Raw genomic sequence first — 21,044 nt, forward strand, 5'->3', positions numbered from 1 at the left:
TGCAACCATGTGTGCAAAAGAAAAATGTTATATGGGGTTTAGGGGATGGCAAGATTTAAGTCCAAGTCTCTGCTGTGTCAGACTTCTGCCAGGACCTCGGGTGAGCTGTATAAACCCAGGCCTATAAAGGCAGTCCATGCCACGGTCTGTTACTTGCAGCAGACCGGCATGTCTCCTTTGCCTCTTCTTGCCTTGGTTTCTTCTTTGCATACAGGAAGCAACAGCATTGCCCTCCCTCACTGAAGTGCTGTGTGGATGGATAAAGTCACAGATGGTGTGATGTTTGTATGACAAATGCAGAGTGGCCTTAAGACAGACAAGCCCTGAAACACTGGGTGAACATTACCTAGACATCTCACACTTTCCTCCACTGCTTTAACCGTTAGACTACATGCTCCCCTTCCTAGCCTCTTCACCATTTGCAAAGCCAAGCAGCGTGAAAGGTGGGTCAGGCCTCAGCAACAGGCTCATAACATTTACTGCCACTGGACTGGGTTAATACCTGCACTCTGTGTGCCTGCTGACGGCTTGCGACCTTTGCCTTTAGGAACTGGGGGTAATAATTCAACTTCCTCCTGAGGCATCTGGGCCACCTTCTGCAGAAATATCTTCTCCAGCGCTTGGGCCATGAGGACAATGTCATCTGTGGGCTGCAAAAAGAAGAATACAAGCCCATGCTGTATCATCCACATATTAGAAGCAGAGAGGTTCAAGATCAGGTTTTGAAATCCCCAATAACACTGCCCTTCAAATAAATGATGGTATCCAAGCTCCAACAATAAACAGACTGGCTCTCCTCCCTCCTTGCATGCTACCCTCCTGCTCCTCTATTCTAGTCTAGCATGCAATAATTACAGCCTCTAAGTACGCTGCATTCAGAGTTATCAGGACTTCCAGTAGGAGCCTGATAACTAGCATCCTTTGCATAAGCGTGGAAGCAGCAAACTGGAACAGATGAGCTGTCCTCTGCTGCTTGCCAGCAGGTCCAAGAGAAGAGTGTAAACACATACTCTGTGGCTCAAACTAATTAATTTGTTTATTATTGTTCTCCAGTATGGGTCAATGATGACAAACCATCGTAGAAAACATAATACAAAGACTACAGGCTTTTAACAACCTAACAAAACAGCAAACAAGCCAAACCCGAAATAATAATAAGCAATCTAAAGGTGTGCAAGTATGGACAAGACACAGGCAGAGAACAGAGCTATACTTCCTGAAGTGCTCTCTGCTGCTAAGAGATACTATTTACTGCTAGACAGCCAGCGTAACACACAGCACTAATAACCCACATAACACCTGCAAAACACTGCACAAACTTTAGCTCATCTTAAAAAATTCCTAAGTGGAAATAAAAGGAGTAAAAACTTGCTACATAACCCCAAAGCAGAGATCTACCTATAATTAAAAGGTACATTTGCCTTTTTAACTAGTCTGGGAGAAGAAAGACACAGCACAAAGACAGCTTTGTGCATTTCAAGTAATGTGGTTGCAATTAGTGGCATTTCAAATCCTCACAAGGAGGGCCCGGAGCACAGCGGAGCTGGCCCTGTTCAAAACCTGCACTGTAACAGCTGTAGGTGGGTCTTTTCCAGGCAGTGCCCCAGCTAAATGCTTGTCTGGGTTCTTTACCTTGTTATAAATGTAACAATTTGTAAACATGGTGTTGAAATCCTGCATACATTCACTGGCACTCCAGTAATAGTTGTGTTCCAGGCGCTTCTTGATCGTCCCCATGTCCATGGGGTTTTTTATTATTTTGTGATAATCCTGTTGGAGAAACAGGAAAGACGTTACATCTCCTGATAGGCAGAGAGTGTTGTTCACACCTCCCACTAGTCCCAGCTTTCTCCTCATTCCGCCTCCCAAAAAAACCACATCCCCAAATTTTTGTGGAAATCACAAATAACATCTCTGCTTTCATTTATTTTCTAATTTGTAACCTTTTAGTCTATCATTATTATGAACTTGACTACAAAGCACAAGAACTCCTTCCACAACCACCGACCTTCCACGACTCCCCCCAGTACATGCTCAAACACACACACACACAAATGGCTACTTGGACATTACCAGCTTTTTATAAATACAGCTGGACTGGGAAGGCACTAAGAGTTAACACAATTGCACATATTGCTTTCCGAGTAGCTCTCCCCGGAAACTGTTTGCAGCCTCAATACCCCTTATGAGGCTATAGGTGCCATTTTGGATCATGCCGCAGAGTGGAAGGGTGGCCGCACTTGACAGCTCGACCAACACTGCAGCGATGCGCTTCATGCTCGCGTGGGACCAGAAGTCGGGGCAGCAGGGTCAGCACTAGCATTGGCAGGGTGTTCAGTTTAACTGTGGACTGGCTGCAATTTGGGAAACCGCATTTCTGCCTCGCTTTTTAAAAGACTGCCTCTGGCACTTACAGAAGTTTATCAGTGCCGGCACTGGCTAAGCCTGTGCTAAAAGTTTGTCTCTCTTTTAAGGGCATTTCAGCCCTTAAAAGGCTTCCACGTGTTAACCCAGTTCTCTCTCGGCTAGTCTCAAGCATCTGTAGAGGCTGTGATTAGCCTGGAGATGCTGTAGGCATGCAAGGTTATACACTGTAATTTTCTCATTCTGGAGAAGAGCAGCAAGCCCTCTTGCTGCACGTTCACATGAAGCCATGTACAGCCACTGGCCACTCTCCTCTGAGCCCAACCCTCAAGCACGACCTGAGACACCAATATTTCAGGCAAGGCATGCTAGGGCAGAAAAGGCAATCCTGCTGGATACTGGGCTTTTGCAGATTTAGGCCACACGTGAAAAACAACTGCTCTTCCAACTGACTCCTCCTTTAAATTTTCTGGTAACCTGCCCTAAAACCACTTCAAAATGCCTCACTGAGAAACTAAATCCAGAAAAAGAAGACACAAAGGAGCACAGACCTAGAGAAATATTATACAGGAGTTAAGTGTTTTACTCTTTTGGCTAGCAGTTTAAGAAGTACCCATCAACAACATTACAGAGTTCAAAAGACTCCTGAATCCAGTCCATAAAATTGGGTTACAACCTGCGACCTTACATCCCAGAACCATGCTCCCTCGAATCCTACATGCAACCCCTCTTGCTCAAAGCAGCCAGAGTTAATTTGCAATGGGCTGCGCGGCTGAGCAGACAGCAGGGTGGACATGGGGACATGGGGGTGGTGGTGTCTGTGTTTAAGGGAAGCAGGTGGGTAGGGGTATTCCTCCTCTGCTGAATTTTTACACCTACAGGACCCCTTTGAAGAGGTGAAGAGTGTGTGGCTCTGTTCCCTGGAAGAAAGCAGCTTAGTAAACTTTGGTCATTTATGAATAACCGGGCTGTATCTTGTACTATCTGGTCTGACAGAGACAGGGTATGTATCATCAGGCACAGGAGGTAGATGGGTAAATGCAACTGTTCTGTTATTTCTACTTCCAGTACAGCATTTGAAAATACCTAGCTCCAAAGTATCCTTGGTAATTAGCTTCTCCTGTCTTCCTCAACAATGAAGTCAGTGGCAAATCCAGGAAAGCCTATCAAAAACACAAGTTACATTGAACCCAATGCCAAATGCTCAGAAGAGCACGGGCTTCAAGACTCTCAAATTGGACAGAGGTGGGACAAGCAGTGAAGACACATAAAAGTAACCAGAAGTAAACCACAAACAAAGCACTATGCTTCAGATGCTCTAAGGCAGCTTGCCTGTGTGCTCTTCTCTTCCCTCACTAAGTGTGAAGTAGCTTTTTTCCTTCAGAGACCTGAGCCTCTCCAGCTCTGAAAGACATCATCTTCTAATTCAGCAAGTCTAAGAACATTCAAGGAAATCCCCAAAAGCAACCTAACCATTCTGATCCAGTGATCAGAAAACTGATCTCACCAACACAAAGCTTTCTACAAACAGAATACTGAGCAGAAGATGATAGATACGTACCGGCAAATTCAATTTAATTGCATCAACAGGTTGGTAGAAAGGCCAAGCAAACTGATGCTTCCACAAGGTCTTTACCACAACATTTTGCATATATTGCAATTGGTTGGTCTTCCGGCCAGGCTTATTAGGATTAGTGACCTCCGGGGGCGGCGGATTCACAGGGCCCTGAGGAGCCTGGATTGCTGATGTGACTGTCGACATTTTCCTGCTCTTGCTCTCACTCGCTGTCACAGCAGCACCAACTGGGAGATTTTCTTTCTTCCTTTATGCTCCCTGAACGGGACTGACATCCCATTTCCAGGGTCCAACCATACAACCTAGATCAAATGAGAGAAAGAGGAAAATGTGTGAATACAGATACTTACTTGAAGTAGGCATGTTAAGACACTTCTGCTGTTGACAGTCTTTGAACTCAGGCTCTTTACCCCTCTGCTTCGTTCCCTGTAAGACACTTTATCTTGATGATGGGCACAGTTCAAGTACCAAGAGACAGTGGAACAGCAATTCCCAAATTCAAAGCCTGCAGAGAGCCAGTAAGTTTCACAGACTAGTTCCTGCTTTATCTGGCTCAGAGACCATCTTCATGCAAAGACGACACATGGGGTAGCATTAAGAATATGGTTAGAGAATACAGTTACTACGTAATGCAGAGACTCCCATGAATACGCTGATCCAAGCTAGTAAATCCATAGCTTGCAGCTCCATGTAAACTTAACTGCATTGTCTCTAGACGCATGCTGGCTGGCGCTGAGTCAGCTTACAAGTCTCTACACTGGTGCAACAGTTAGTGTAAAATCCCATTATCAAGAGCGGACAACATGTGTCAGAGGACCTCGATCCAGAGAAATGAAAGAAGGGGCAGAGGGAGGTGCTGTGAACAGTTGTGAATAAAAGGTGTCACCAGAAACATCCTAACTTAGTGATCTGCATGTGAATCTCATAAATGTCTTACTATGTCCCTTACTACATGTACCCGACTGGGCCCTCAGTTTCATGTGGAAGTCTCAAGATACAGGCTTAATATAAATAATAATTAATATTACACTTATATCCCATGACCTGGCTAAGGGAGCACTGTCATGCTCTCTCTTCAAGGCACATATGAAACACAGAAGAATACACAAATTGCATTATTGTATTCTATTTTTTCCCCAGCAAACTGCAGGGGAAAAAAATGGTCTAGTATCACTGCGTCTTGTATACCATATGGTAAACAGCTTTGCTATGTCATCTTCCATAAACATTTGATATTTCAATTCACATCAGGACTGCAGCTACTCTTCTCATGGCAAACAGACCACAATCACTTTCTAGAGGCAAATTATTTCAAATATGTTCAGAAAGCCACACAAATACTCTCACTGACATATGCTTCTTGGTTGCACAGAGAAACATGAGCAGAGGCAGAAGCTGCAGTAACACAGGAAGAAGGAGAGAGCAGTAAGACATCCTAGAAAAAACAAAAACCTCTTCTTTGATACATACCTAATAATCTCTACTGAATATCTGGACTAAATATAGAACATCAACTTACCCTTTGAGTTGCTGATTAGATGATGGCAAAAAGTAAACACATACTTAATTTGGGGGAATTTTACAAAAATAGATGTGTACAAACAAACAGATTTGCAGGAGAGAGGGATGTTTAAATATCGGTCCTCTCAGGCTTGCCCAGGTAGCAGAGGCATTTGCCTGCTGCCCCAGCAGCTCCATAACCAGGAGAACACTCCAGCACCCTGGTGACATTGTGGCACAGGGAACCACACCTTAAAGCAGTCGGTGCTCCGAGTGCCACAGCCAGCAGGGACACCCGAGTGCTCTGGGTGCCACGGCTGCTGGGTGCACCTTGCCATGGACCAGTTTGGCTTGGCTCACAGATGTCCCCTGCAGAAACCAGATCTGGTTTGGGTTTGGGTTTTGTTTTTTTGGGGTTTTTTTGTTTGTTTTTTTGTTTTGTTTTGTTTTTTAAAGAGTTAATTGTATAGTTAATTTTTTTATAGTGCTTCTATGGAAGATGAAATTGTTAAAAACCTAAAACAAATCCGTGTGTGAGTACGCATGCTTATGTGTGCAGGGAACAGACAAGACCAGTTATGACTCTGCCACCATCCCTTCACGAGACCCATTATATTCCCAGGGTGTAGAAAAAGCAGAGATGACAGTAGGACTTCCTTGTGCTATGTATATGGCACAAGTATAGATCCAGAATCAGGCCTCTGGTCCCTATTCTTTGATAACGCAAGAGCCCAGCTTAGTAGGTCAGAAAGGACTAGCCTCTGTTCCCCAGCCCTCTCATCTGATCACGGTGGTCGTGCTGTTGTTGGCAGGCAGGGTGATCACCAAGCAGCCAAGAGGGATGCTGGCATCGTCTGGGCAAGGAATTTCAAAACCAGGATGTTACTTGGGATTTCAGATTTGGAAGAAACTGGGGAAGCATTTGCTCCTGACATTCCATCAACTCAAAGCAGCAGCAGAAATATTGCAAAACACAATCTTCAGATCAAGGGGGGGAAATAGACAAAGAATTAAAAGAAGAAAAAAAGATAATTGGGAAGTTTCACTCAGTCTCCTTCTAGGCAGCTCTCTGCATGGATTTCAGACCCCAAGGCCTTTGAGCAACATCCATCATCTGAGTGTATGCAACGGTGACTGCAGGCCCCTGGTGACCACCAATGAAGCATTTTGTTTGCTATCTTCTTGATTAACAAACTGAATCTAATGCAAGGATTGACAGGAAATAAAACACCCACACAGAGCAATTCCTACTGCTACAGAGCATTTCAGTCACAAGTTTGAAACTATGCAGTGTAACTTAAGTCTTCCCTTTAAATAACCTAAGGTTAAGCACAACTATTCTCTTTTCATTTTAATTTCCTGATGTCCTCCTACCTCTCAAGCCCCATTTGATAAGGATTTTTAATTATTTTTTATTAAATCCCAGAACTTAATTCAAAAAACACAGATCTAGCTCCTGCCTCTCCCAAACTCCCTCTCTGACCTTAGCCAAGGCGTTCAGTATCTTCATGCCACAGCTCCTCATCTGTGCCATGGAGATAGCGATAGTTCCCTTCTGTCCTCATCTGCTCCACCCAGCCAGCCTGCAAACTCTGTGGGACATGCACTGCCTCTTCACGTGCACATTTTGGTCATCAAGCTTAAACAAGGCTTGTACAGTCCACATAAGAGAAGCATGTAACAGTCATCAGTGACACAACTCAGAAAGGATTTTAATTAAGAACATTACCAAAAGTAGGAGGGGCAGAATCATGACAGCCAACTCAGCTAGTCCTCTGACAGCTGATCCTCTTTTAACTTGCATGCTCCAACTCATTGGTTATTACAACCAGAAGTGGCTACAAACCCCACACCTCTCAGCAGCACTGTCATTTAAATGCTGGATCCTGCAGCTGAAAGACAGGAATAGCTACCTGGGCTATCTCAGCAGCACTGGAAGTATCTGTTCCTGGCACAAATACAGCTTTAATGTGCACGTGCCTCACTGCACCCTTTTGACCCTTGGTCCATCAGCTTCCTCATCATTTGCTGGGGAAGCTGCTTTGATATCAGACCGTTCCTTAATTTTTAAAACTAAAAATTTGTTTCTACATCCATTCCTTTACTTCTAAAGTTTCAAAATAATATTCTTTTTAAGAACACAAAAAGCAGGATTATGGGGAATCTGGAAGCTGAGGGTGCAAATGCTTTGGAAATGTCCAAAAGTATATGACATTGAATTCAGAGAGGCCATGGCCCTGCCTGAGAAATCTACCAGCTGTCAGACCTCATTTATCAAATGAGGAAAGTGAGAGGCATGACCATCTGACATCCCAACCTACCATACAAATCATCCAACACGACACTTAAGTAGACTCACACACAAAAAACAAGCAAGCTTACACGAATTGTTCCACAACTACAAGCAGAATCAAAATACACAGCTCTAGTCTAAGCACTTCAGCATCTACTGAAATTGCATTAGTATCAATAATTATTTGAACTGTTAGGGAGCCCAGCTGTGAACCAGGGCATCACTGTACAAGGTACTGTACAAGCCTAGAACAAAGACTGCCAAACCCAGCCTTGGCACAGACATCATGTGCATCTTTCCAGTGAGAGCCTAAGGTTGGACTTTTTAGCCCTGGAGTAGTAACTTCTTAAATTTAAAATTTTAAATTACTACTTATCCTGTTCCTCAGACCTGTAATGTTCAAGTAACAGAAGCTGTTCTTGACTTTTCTGACTGCATATATACAGTTTTGATACTACAAATTTAAAGTACACCCTTTTGCTGTCATACATGAACACTGTACACTGCTTCCCACATTGTGCATTCCTCCTCCTTCTTACTCATCCCAGTCTGAGACGATAACTAAAAGCAAAACCCAAACCCAAACTCTCAAATAAATCTTGCTTCTCTGGAGTTTAAGTCTGTCCTTTTGGGCTAAGTTGCAACCTCAGTGTGGCATCCAGCAAAGCTATGGGGTTTGGCTTATCCCTCAGCCAAACCAGTCATCAAAAAACTCAGCTAGGTTGGAAGGATTTTTTTTTTTTTAAATTTTTCTTTCATTGAGTTGCTTGCATGGGTCAGTCAGTGGAGAGACAGTTGGCATGGAGAAAACATGTTAATAATTCCCTGTACTAGCAGGATAACATTTTACTCAGCTGATGCAGCCCACAGACTGTCTGCAGTGGTGGAGACTATTTTAAAAGAAGCTATAAAGCCCCATGAAATGTGCACTGTGCCAGTAAGCCTGCTGCTTCAGCTAACGGTTCTGCCACTTCCTTTGGCAGTGCCGAACATTTAACGGATGGCTCACTCCCTTGCTGCTGTTCGTGCAGTACAGGATGGTATTTGTTATGACTGCAAAATTAGAAGGTAACAAGCTTTATGTTAGCATGTGAGCCCAACAACTCTTTTTTTCCCTTGGTATGGTATTCCTGCATGGTTACTTGGACATTGATCAAAAACTGGCGCAATTCCAGCCTAGCCAGAAACAGCAATATAAATCTTCCCATCAGGGAAAATTATCAAGTTTAAGAGATGTTCCTTGACCTCATCTTTATCTCCACGTTATTATTTACATTACAGTAGCACATGGAGGCTGTGCAGAGACCAAGGTCCATCAGCACTTAGCACTCTGCAGACACACAGTAAGACCCTGTTTCTACCTCGAAGAGCTGGCGCTCACAACTCACACTTCATGCCGTGGTGAAGTGACCCACCCAGGGCCACCCAGCAAGCCTGCAGCAGAGCCGAGAGCAGAGCCCTGAACCCCAGCCAGTGCCTAGCCCTGGTTTCGTTAGTCAGCCCATCAGAGAAACAGCACCTCCGAAGCAGCGCTGCTCACACAGCCATGAAAGGCAGCGACTGAGCCTTTCTGAAGGTAGGACGGAGCCAGCAGCCAGAACCACACTCAGCCAGCAGGGCAGCTGGAGCAGGCATCCTCACGCTGCTGCTCCAAGCATTACTTCCCCACATAGGCTCCTTGCAGCCACCAAAGCAGACGCTTGGTCCCTTTTTCCCCCAACAGCAGCAATAGCTGGAAGCTTGGTCAGATTTGCCACCATATGCTGCTCCTTGTCTCAGAGAAGCAGCAGACACATGATCGTCTTGCCCAGGCTTTCTTACAGCTGCACTACTACTACCCCTCAACACAGCCTTAAAGTCAGATAACATTATGAACTGAGGGTTGTACCCATTTCCTTCTACAGTGCACTATACCACCACTCCTCCAGGCTCCTCAGAAGGAAACAAAGCTGGTGGATGTCCTCCTTTTCCTCCTACTCTGCCTTCCTTTCCCTCCACAGCCCCATATAGGAATTGAACTTCAGGCAGCTTTCACTACCTACTAACTCCAGTCAGCAGGGATGTTCTCTTCAAACTCAAGGGATCTGCAATTTGAGACCAAGACTTGAGGACAGATGAGTTGCTTTATCAGCCAACACTGCCTCAGCAGACACACACATGCTATACACAATACACCACCCCCTCAAGACCTGGGGATGAACCATTTGCACTTGGCTTCACTGCAGGAAAAGGGAATTTGGCTTGTGAGCGCCCACTGCAGCTTTGCACTCTGAAAGTCCATTCAGCTGTCCTCATCTCCCACATCATTAATTCCACACATCAGAGATTTGCTTTTCATGCATAGTATTTTGAGGACAGCCCCAATAACAGCCTGAGACTGGGAGATGTAACTGTGCCCTTAACTTACCTCTGCATGAGGGAGGGAAAAAGATCACAGAAGATTAAGTCAGTTCCTTGGCTTTTGACTTGGTTAGTTTAATGCTCATCAGATTATGCAGATGGATTTCCCACCCTTGGTTTCTCCTTGGCTATTATAAGAGCAGGTGCTTCCTCAGTAAGGAGCCTGTGGGCTCATAACCAGTAGATAAGAATCAGCCAGAAGTAACTGGTAATTCCAAGGGCCTTTACTTCTGATACACACTCAGCACCCTTTGCAAATCAGGCTGCTTTAAGATGTCTCACAGCATGCCTTCAAACTCAGGGGTACCCAAAAGGCACTTTGATTATAAAAGCACTGGGGACTTTTATAAGCAGTATTCTAGGCACCTCAAATAAAACGATGGTCTTTCTGATAATTACAGGTCAGAGTATTTCTCTCCACCAAGTTGCTAATGCCACAGGAAGCACGTTCTGATCAAGTCTGAGCAAGAATTTAGATGCATGTCACATACCTCCTGCAACACACAAATCATATGGGGCTCAACTGCTTTCTAAAAGCTGCAGTTTCAAGTGCAGGGAGTGCTGTTCCACACTATAACAAGTTCATTTTCATAGCTCTGAATTTGCTTTTGAGAACAGTTTAAATAACTGGCCTCAGTAATGGATTAGGTATGGTTGATCTTGTTTTGGAGCGGGGAGAAGGACAGAATGACCTCTGGACATTTCTTGCAGCCCTACTGTTTGTGGTCCTCTGAAAACATGGAGGCAAATTTTAACTCAGACATATGTTGGTTTTGTGCAAGCTCTTGAGCTACACACAGTTTTGTTAACAAGGCTACAGGAGGAAGGAAAAGTGCGAATGGTTAAAGAGCTTACTCTGTGTTGGATTCCTGACTGGAGGAGTTCAGCCAGCTTTGAGACCTGACTGCAGTAAGGATCGGAGTGAGATTTCTGAAATAAAGTGAACTGCACTTGCAAAAAAAATCTTCCAGGAAGTACTTCAGCAAATTAACTGGATAACCTATAATGAAAATGTTAACAAATGCTTAGTTGTAGCAGTGGAAATAAGCATCTATGAACAGGTTTCAGAGTACGTAAAGCAGCTGGTGGCTTGCACATCAACACTCTGGGAAGACAGAGTCAAATCAACAGGATGGGAATGGGTAGGTGCTTCACAGGAAAATGCTACTGGTTGTGCCTCTCACAACAAGATACACCAATTATACCTTTACGGCAATGGAAAAAAAAAAAGTATTGGGCTGTTTCAGCCTTCATTTTCGTAACAGAGATTTGGCACAGAAAGGAAAGTATTTGGGAGAATCACAAGCCTGGGCAGAATCTGCTCGTGCCATTTCTTTCTAGAGAGGAAAGGTGGAGATGCAATGAAATTACCTTGCATGATCCACAGGCTTGAACCCACAAATCTCATAATCAGGGGAAGAGCCAGAGAGAAGTCAGACAGCAGGCAGTCAAGGTTTACAGAGAAAGGAGAGAAGGTGAACCTGCTTTTGAGCATATGCTCTCTCTTATCTAGCACACTGCAACACACTGAATGCTTATTTGGCAATTTCTAGCACTTGTAGGGTTTACTGCAGTCCCCCAAAAGCCCATGTGCAGCAGAAGCTCTGCAGCCTTGGACATTAGGCAAAAAGGAAGCACTGGGAAGGTGCTGGCACATGGCCACATACCATACAAGCTCCCAACATGTCAGGAGCGGGATGGGGGGGCGGGGGACCTAGGGGAGGCAGGAACATGGCTGAAGGCACATTGGAAGTATGGTATAAACCACAACACAGTCAGCAACTCGGTCCTCCTCTGTGATTCAGTAACCACTTCAAGCCCCATCCTGTAAAGTGCTAAAGCAACTTTCCCCTCTCAATAAGTTGCACAGTCTCTGTGGCTCAGTGCCTCTCCGCAGAGGGTTTTGCAGACTTATCACCTACAAGATACAATTAATTGGTCAATCAAGATAAATCTCTTTCTAAGGAAGGTTTAGGCAAAAACAGAAAAGAACTCAAGCTCTCCACACTTTTTGGCCCCTCTATCTGGGCTAACCCCTTCTCTAGCTGTCCATTAGGGAGAGATAAAATGACAAAGGAGGTTAAGTGCTAGATATCTGGGGCTGGAGAGTCTATTCAGACTGATCAGACTTGTGGATGCTCCCATTGTTGCAGCTACAATAGCTATGATAGCTGATCTAGTCAACACTACCCAGCCCTGAAGATACATCCTCTCACTGCAGGATTGCCGCAGAACGTGCTCCCAGCTAGAGAAGTCACATTGTACAAGCATAAGGTGTGCAAGAGCATGGGGATCTTGTTCTCTTTCATCACATTTCCTAAAGCACCACAAAAATAAACTGCAGCCTAGTCAAGAAGAGGAATCTCCATGTTTACATGAAAGTTGGCCAAGGAGGGGGAAAAAGTTTGATGATCCCAAATTCAAACCTTGCTGATGGGCATAGCAACAGACTCTACAGACTTGGCCACAATTGGTTCAGACTGACCAATTCTGCAAATTCAGAACTGGAATAAATGCTGTCTACTGGATGCCTTCTTTGTTATTCCACCTTTCAATGTTTCTGGTATTATTATCACTTTAAACTTCACAGATGGACAGAATCTACTGTTCCACTTCTACTCACCCTTGCTTGTGCATTCAAAGCCATACTTCAAGACCAATCAGAACTACAAATCCATTTGCTTACTTGGGTTTGAATTGCAGTCACCCTTTATTAGCATCCTTCATGTCAGCATTCCAACTGCTCTGTAAGTGGGAGACTGAAGCTGTGCGACAGCCTGATGTTGTAACAGACTCAGTGGCAGGGGATCTTTGGATTCCTGCTTGCCCAGCCATCAGGCAATACCGTCACAGTGCACAAGGAGCAAAGGAGGAAAATCTCACTTGCTGAGAGCTGCTAAGAAGAAAACATACATCTAAAAGTCCAGGAGCAACAGGTCTGTCCCAGACACACCAGGAAAGTGGCAAGCAAGCAGGCCAAAGCTGCTCATCATTTCAGTACTGGATGATGATGCTGAAGAGTCTTAACCCTGATACTCACTGGCTTCAGCAGAAGTCAGCCTAGGGTTCCTTTTGCTTACTTTTCCTTCAGGAAGCAAAATTGGTGGAAAGAAACAGATACAAATACTACTGAGCAGATAAACTGGAAGAGGAAACAGGCAGCTAACCTACACCCTGTGGGAGAAAGCAAAAACACAGAGAAAGTCAGGAGAAGAAAGGAGGAATGAATAGAGTGAGGCGATAGGAAGTTAAAGCTTCCCATTTCATGCCGTTTGAAAATGTGATTGACCACAGCCTGCTGTTAAATGCCACATCATACACACCCACTCTACTTTGCTGAACTACAGACTAGAGCAGAGGGAGAGAAGCCGTGGTGTGGTTGATCCAGGCTTGGTCACCATTATTGCTGCCATGCAGCAGAAAGGACAACCACGCACCAGATACTGTACGAGGACAGTACACATTGTAGGAGACTCCATGTCTGTCAGGTCCAGACACTGCAAGTGGGATGGGGAGACGGAATAAAAGCTGGAGCCTGACTAATTGCTAGGGCAATGAATTGACAGTTAAACACCTCAGCTTAACCATGTTTCATCAGGATGTGACTAGGCACCAACTGCACTATGACCAAGAAGCTCCGCTGCCCTGACTAGGAGTAAGCACAGTGCAGCATGCACAGAGTCTCTGCCTGAGGAGTGAGCAGTCTAAACAGGTCAGGAAAGAGGCACAAATTGGCAAGATGTAATGGTCTTAAAAAGAAAAAGAAAAACAAACAAAATTCACAGTGCAGGTCAGTACCACAACCCACCTCCTTCAAGGCTCTGTCTCCTAATTCCCCTCTGTTCATCTATTACTTGACAGCCTACCTTCTCCAAAGCATGACATATCCAACACATGATACTACTGCCAATTCATCCTGTGACTCCAGAAACCAGTTTTGCCAATTTCAGGTCAGCAAACCGTATTTCAGTTAAGTTATTAAAAAACCCAAAACACAAACAAACAAAACCCCATACTCTGGCACAGACCCAAGTTTCAGATGATACGTGCATAACAGAAGCATTTAGGTACACTCATTAAAGCATAACGTGGCAACACCCGCACAGGCTTCAGAACTCCTAATGGGATTATTGTACATCTACACCCTCGCAGGGTTCTCTCTTTCTGCTTTTTAAAGGATGTGATCTGCACAGTTAAACATTTGTGTTCTGAAAAAGAGTCTGCCCTTCCCCTTTTTAATCAGCATATGGTGCTCTGAGTACTTTTACAGTATAAGAAAAAAACCTCAAACTCACTCGGTTTGATTCAGCATACAGTGAATAAATTACACATAGTCTTTCCACAACAGGTTTTGTCATGATTGTTTCTTTTTCTGCACTTTGATCTCCAAAAAGAGAGATCATTGGACACAGAGCATTTTGAAGAAAAGGCAAAAAAAACAAAAACAAAAAACCAAGAGCTTGAATACTTCCCTGCTGGGCAGAATATCTCCAAGCTTCTGCTATACCTGCAAAGAATTACAAAAAAAGACAGCTACAAAACAGCATGCTGACACCTCAGCTCAGTTCTTGACACTCCTGTAGGCTTGTCAGCTCCCCACTTGTAAAATGGGGATAGGAGTATTTCCACTACCATCTACAATTAAAGTCATTAGTCTTTTCCCATGCATTTATACATTAATTCCTTCTCAGTGTTATACCAAATTTTAAGGAAAAAAACAAACACACAGAGGAACCTATATTTACAAGGTGTTCAAATACCATAACTCAGGTTTCTGGAAACACTTAACTGTTCTTTACTAAGTACTACGCTAATTGTCATTCGAAAAAACTGCAAAGCTAAAACTGCCACCTGCTTTATCCCTTTCCCCATACTGCAGTGCTCTTTAAACAGGTTTCTAAAAGATAAACCACAACACCCAAGAGGTCCTTTGTGACAACTCTTAGGGAGGGGGGTTTAGATACAGCCAAATTCCACTTCCAACTGAATTTAAGAGGCTACATGTAACAGGAAGATTACCTCCTCTTAATGAAACTAAGTACAAAAAGTATTCTGAGCAAAGTAAAATACAGAGCCCTTGCAAATAGCATTCAATTCCTACGTATTACCTATTTAAAGGATTGTTTTCTGCTCTGTGTACCTAATAACCTACACTGCAATTCTCCCTTACATCACCAGTACTGCATGGCCATATATCAGCATTATTAATATCATTTACAAGTACTACAGATGTTATCCTTAGGGGCAGCTCCATGCAAACATCGACAGAGAAGACAGATGTCTAAACAAACACAGATCCGTATGTTAACTTGTTAGAGGCATTTCACAGTACACAGCAGAACCATCAAAGTGATTCATTAGAGAAAATACTTTCCTTCATCAACAGACCTCCTTTGTGCACTTGTGCTCCAACACTTTCTCCTACTCAATATTTAAATTTATATTTATATATTAAAACTATTAAAATTACTATTTTGAAAAATAACAGATTTGTTTTAGGACAAAAAGCGTTACAAGTGTAGTAAGAACGGATGAGCTGCCACTGGTTTAAGTCACGCTCTGGGTTTACAGCTACGGCACTGCAACTTTCCCATGATAAAGTCTATCTAAATCAATATATGACAATCAAGTCAGTTTAAGGGGATGAACAATGAAATGAAAGCGATTGAATTACCATGAGATAAATATACTACTCGTTAGCTGAGCCACAGTAACATTATACTTGGTAATGGGGCAGAGTAAGTACACCCACCCACCCAGTTAATTATTGCAGCTTAGCCGACAGAGGAGCAGTGACTTGTTACGCTGAGGCAGCCCTTCCGTTTATGACCACCACTCATCCCCTATGCATGTTCCTCTAAACAGGTTGCACTGACTTAGCTTTATCTGTTTCCAAACCAATTTAAGTGCCTTGTCTTTGAACAAGCATGTTGTTCCAGAATAACTCAACGTGTTAACTCAAAGCAAACATAGCCAAACAAGTGCAAAAGGCTGTGTGTGCTCTGCTATTTCAGATGAAAAGTGCCTCGCTGATTTTGCTAAGGTTGAGTAGATCCATAAATTTGCTCAGCTATGCAAGGAAGTTACAGGTCAGCTAAGGTGTGAATAAACTGTGATAGCTAAGCTGCTGTCGCTCCCTGAGAGGGCATCAAAGCAGTTTCCACTGCCTGAGTTTACGCATCTGATTTAAACTCCCAAACAGTATGTAAGAAAGGGAAAAATTTGGATCTTAGAGTCTATTACCCCTCCCTATGCAGGGAGCAGAGGCTCCTAATATGGGGGAAGAGGGGAAGGCGATCCCTGCTGCCTAACACACCCAAGGGAGGAAGGTGGTCTCCCTCTGCACACCCAGAGGACATGGCTCCCTCCATGAACTGCTCAGGGCAGGCAGACAGACTGCTAACAGGAGCTAAGCTTCCCCACAGGCAGCTCCTGCTGCGAGCACCCACCGCTTAGCTTTCTGCGCGGAGAGAACAGCCAAGCCCTAAGCCCCTCTTAAATCTCCTGCATATGGATGAAGTTCAAGTCAAAGGAAGTACGACCACGACAGTGTGGACACAATTATCCTAATTTATTCCCCTGTGGCTTATTCCTGCCCAGGAAAGGAACACACTTTTGGCACACTGGCTGATCCACAGTACCTGCACTCAGACAAGCACTTACTCCAGCAAAATCTTAGGGGAGCATACCCTCTTTCATATGGCATTTTGAGGAGCTGCACTTTAACACTATTTCACAGACCATAAACAGAACTGTAGCACCAACAGAGAAGTTGCAAAAAGGCAACGCTTTCCAATAAGGAATAGCATTCTCCATTATACTCACACACAATTCTTGCATATACAGTCCAGAACACACATGTGCTCAGCACATCAGTTTCACTATAGCCCGCAGTACAGCACCATTCCTAAACCAGCCTCGGTAAGCAAAAAGGCTATGTCCTACGTCCCCTCCCAGCAAAACAGCACAGTACTGCAAACTTTGCACTTGCTTATAGCCAAACCTATTGACCAGTGCAGTTTTAGAAAACAGATTTGTCTCGGCATAGCCATATTGCTGGGTTGTGAGAAAGTGCGATCCCCAACCAGGCACCTTCCGTAATGTTACACAAGGATAAGCTGAGCAGCTGAAAAGACAAAAGATACACAAGGAAAAACATGCCTTTCCTTGAATACAGGTTGGGTTTGGTTACGACAGGTCAGTCAGCCACAGAAAGTGCATCTCTGCTCCTATATTTCTGTCAGTGCATGAAGTCCTCTGCAAGGATATCAGTGCGGCTGTATTAGTAAAGTGCTCCAAGTGTAAGCTTCAAGAGTGGATCAGCTCTCAAGGCCAGGAAGGAAAACTGCAATCCTTTTCTGTCTCTGCCTCTCTCTTTTTAAAGGAAAGACAGGAGCAAATAGGATCACTCCCAAAGCAGACCGGTGTCAATCAGAACTGAGTCTAAATCTCCAAGTTTGAAGCTAAACGGACTCAGTTCAGCTAGAGCATTTTGTTCCAGATTGGTCCCCCATGCACAGAAATTTCACCTCAGCTTGTCTTTGCTACACCTGTTGCATTGCTAGTGGAGAGGAGAATGTCGAGCCCTGGTCCCAACAAAGGAGTGAGACACTCAAACAAATCTTCTCCTCTGCTCACGTTATCCATGCTGCTGAAATACATCCAGACATGATCGTGTCTTCTTATCAGACTCAAGCTGGAAAGAGACTGAGGCCTGGAAAGGTGCGAAAGAAATCTAAAGTAGAGGTGAATGTTTCTTCGGTTGGTATCTTATCAGTAAGACTGGGAGAAGGAGTAAGGACTAGTAGAGAAAGCAGCACATTGTGGTGAATTTCCACACTGCTCTCCAGAAGAATTTAAATCCTTCCAATGTTGACTTTAGCAACAAGTGGGTTAAAGAGCTAGTGTGCCCCAAAAGAACGTTGGTCACCTCCAACAAGCACTAATGATTGACAAAAACACACTAATGTCGCAGTAAGATACTGTGGAATGAAAAGCTCGAGATACACACATCCTTCCAAAATGTCCTGACAGCTCACTGAGCAGCACAGCAAACAATGGCTCCTTCCTAATTCCCAGAACTCTATTGCTTACAATGGTGTTCCGGGCTATTACTGAGAATAATGTGGCAATTTAAAAAAAAACAAAACAAAACAAAACCCAACAAAACAAAAACAACACACACAACAAAACAAAACATACAGTTCACAGTAATGATTGGGAAACCCACTGCGGATTAATGAATTTTGCAAATTAGCAAAGAACGAGCAACCAGGATTAAAGAGAAACAATCAACAACAGAGATGCAAAACACTCTTTGTTCATTTATTTAGCAAAGTGTAGTTTCTGTCTGCACTGAAAGCACCTGATAGCTTACCAAAGTAGACAGAGAGTAATATATTTTGTAAAAGTAATTAAGCCTTTGAAACATGAGACCTTGCTACATCACTCAGCTGCTGCTGAGGAGAGGGATTTGACTCCCGAGTTGTTTGTGCTGTCAACGAGAGCGATCAGGCTCCCAGATTACTCCAGGGAGAAGGAGCGAGATTCTAGGAGTGCAGCAGGGCTTGGCTGGAAACCAACAGCCTACTGCACAAGTGCCCGCCCCAAAGTTAAGAGGTTAATATTAAACAGCATCTTTCAGAACTTGTACCAATTAAAAGATGCGTCTGTAAAAACTACGGGAAGCCCCAGCCTTCACCAGGGCAAACTGCTTTATCTGTGTGCACTGCCTTCAGCTCACGGAGGCTCAGTGGGGGAAGAGACCCCCAGGTCAGGCAGGCTGGATCCCCGGCCCACAGACGTAGTTTGTGGATACCAACAACCTCCGTTCAACTCCCCACCATTTTAGGAGATGACTGAAGGATAAAGTTTTAAGCACATGGTTCTTAACTCAGGAAAGAAGTATATTGCAAGATTATGAAGAGCTGTGATTTAAGTCATTGTACCCAGTGCAGTTACAACAGTGCAAAGAAACACTAGCTACGAAGCCTACTGAAATACTTGCATTTGCAGACACTAATGAAACCAGCCTTCTTTAGAGACAGATAGTAAAAGAGCACTGCTGCCTAGCATGCCTGCTGAGCTGGACTTCAGACTTCTTCAATATGCTTTTCTTCTCAGTATTTTTTAAATGACAAGAACTAAAGTTTTTGAAAGCACCTCAGTGCTAAAGTGACAGCATTTTCATTTCCAGTTTTTATTTCTAGTTTTTATTTGAAGTTAATAGAACTAACACTCCAAAGTCAGTTTTGAGAACAAGCCTCAGACACTTTACACTACACATGCATTCTTTTTTTAATTTAAACTCTGCATGCATAGGTCACTAAAACTAAAAAGCCTGTCATTGGAATAGCTACCGTCTCAGCACTGAGCATTATAGAGGCAGCACATATAGAAGACAATATTGCAATCAAGCTTATGCTGAACACTGAATAAGACTTACCTTCTGCCCAACCCTTTTATTAAGCATTGTCTCAAAGCAGTAATACATGCATGAGTGAGTATTTTTAACCAGCATGGACTAAAGAGAAAGAAATATACAATCTTAGCATTTATTATTTCCAAAAAGGAAGGCTTTGAGGTCAGGAGTTACTCTGTTTCAGCAGAAGCCTCGGAGTGCATCATTAAAAACTCCCTAAACTTCTGTGCTAGCAAAACAAGACACACAGCAGCCTGCTGGTGCTGTGATCTGCAGGTTAGGAGGCAGGACTTCGCACTTACAGTACACTCGAGTGGCTGGGTAGTTGTAAGCAATACAGATCAGGGTTTTTTTGCTTGTAAAGCAACCAGACTGCTTTAGGGATTTCTTGTTTGTTTTGATTGATGCATATTTATTCTGCATTTCTCACCCATATACTGCAGTACATATGGTAGTCACCAAGTCCTCTAATACCTTGACTTATCACTGTGTGAATTAAAGGCAAGAGGTTTCAGCTTTAAACCTAAGTTTCCGGTTCAATTTAGAGACACCCCCTCAGCACACTCACATATACTGAACGCATTAAAAATACTAACAAGCATATTAAAACCCCACTTCTCTATTCCCAGCAAGGAACAGCAGGTGTGCTTTGCTAATTGTGTTACCCCCTAACCTACTATCTACTAGTGCCAGGGTACTTAAGATGTAAAAAAAAAAAAAAACAACCAAAAAAACATATATAAAAGCATTCGAAGTATTAGTGAAGCCATCATATCTGCTTGTCCAAAAAAGTTTATTTTAGTAACTTTTGATTTCTGGAGACATCAACAGAGAGGTATATCCACACTACAGAATTGTCACAGAACATTTATCGTGAACCTTACAGAATGCATGCTCCACGTCGTCAAAAGTCATTTCTGTAGGAAACACATTCCCTATTAACACCCTGCAAGACTCAACCATGTAGCTTAAAGACGCGCACAGATCTGCGACCTGAACACTACAGCTTTGTTTGAAAGTGAAACCAAGCAGGCTACAAATAATGCTCTATCCCCAGCGCCCTGGGAGGTGCAAAAAGCGAACAAGTAGTATAAACGGAGGAAAAGTACGACTGAGTTTTGAAGTTTTACATTTTATTATCGGTAGCATTATTTATAGCGTGACACTTCTATATATAAATCTGTGATCTGCGTTTCTTTTTACACCTATAAAACATATCAAGTTTAGGCAACGAACCCTTGGTTTCCATTTATTTGCGAAAGTTCGGTAAACACCAGATATTTACACGAGCAAAGCAGCTGTATATATACATACGTACACAAATACACGGACGACACACGAAACGCGCACTTTCCAGCGCATGATATGCAGCCTGCTCAGACCTTTTTCCAGCTCACAAGCCAGCGACCCAGGCGGCGGCGGGGGCAGAGGGAAATGGCCGGGAGCAGCCCGGCGCTCGCCCAGGGCGCGGGGCCGCCGCCGAGCCCCGC

General features: G+C 43.7%; 1 protein-coding gene across 4 annotated transcripts in view; it reads right to left on the reverse strand.

Moving 5' to 3' along the window:
- Window positions 1-21,044, reverse strand: part of BRD3 (bromodomain containing 3) — a 51,443-nt gene that overhangs the window by 20,601 nt on the left and 9,798 nt on the right. For 3 of the 4 annotated variants that reach the window (XM_075520016.1, XM_075520015.1, XM_075520019.1), the window contains 3 exons: window positions 3,926-4,242; window positions 1,633-1,770; window positions 503-650 (listed from right to left, as the gene is read on the reverse strand). In XM_075520016.1, the coding sequence (XP_075376131.1) occupies window positions 503-650; window positions 1,633-1,770; window positions 3,926-4,126 (487 nt within the window). In that variant the 5' untranslated portion in view covers window positions 4,127-4,242. Of the gene's footprint in view, window positions 1-502; window positions 651-1,632; window positions 1,771-3,925; window positions 4,243-10,988; window positions 11,042-21,044 lie in introns of those variants that run through there. The other variant, XM_075520018.1, reaches the window with a different exon arrangement.

Source organism: Mycteria americana, chromosome 17, assembly GCF_035582795.1.
Source record: "Mycteria americana isolate JAX WOST 10 ecotype Jacksonville Zoo and Gardens chromosome 17, USCA_MyAme_1.0, whole genome shotgun sequence".
Taxonomy (NCBI): domain Eukaryota; kingdom Metazoa; phylum Chordata; class Aves; order Ciconiiformes; family Ciconiidae; genus Mycteria; species Mycteria americana.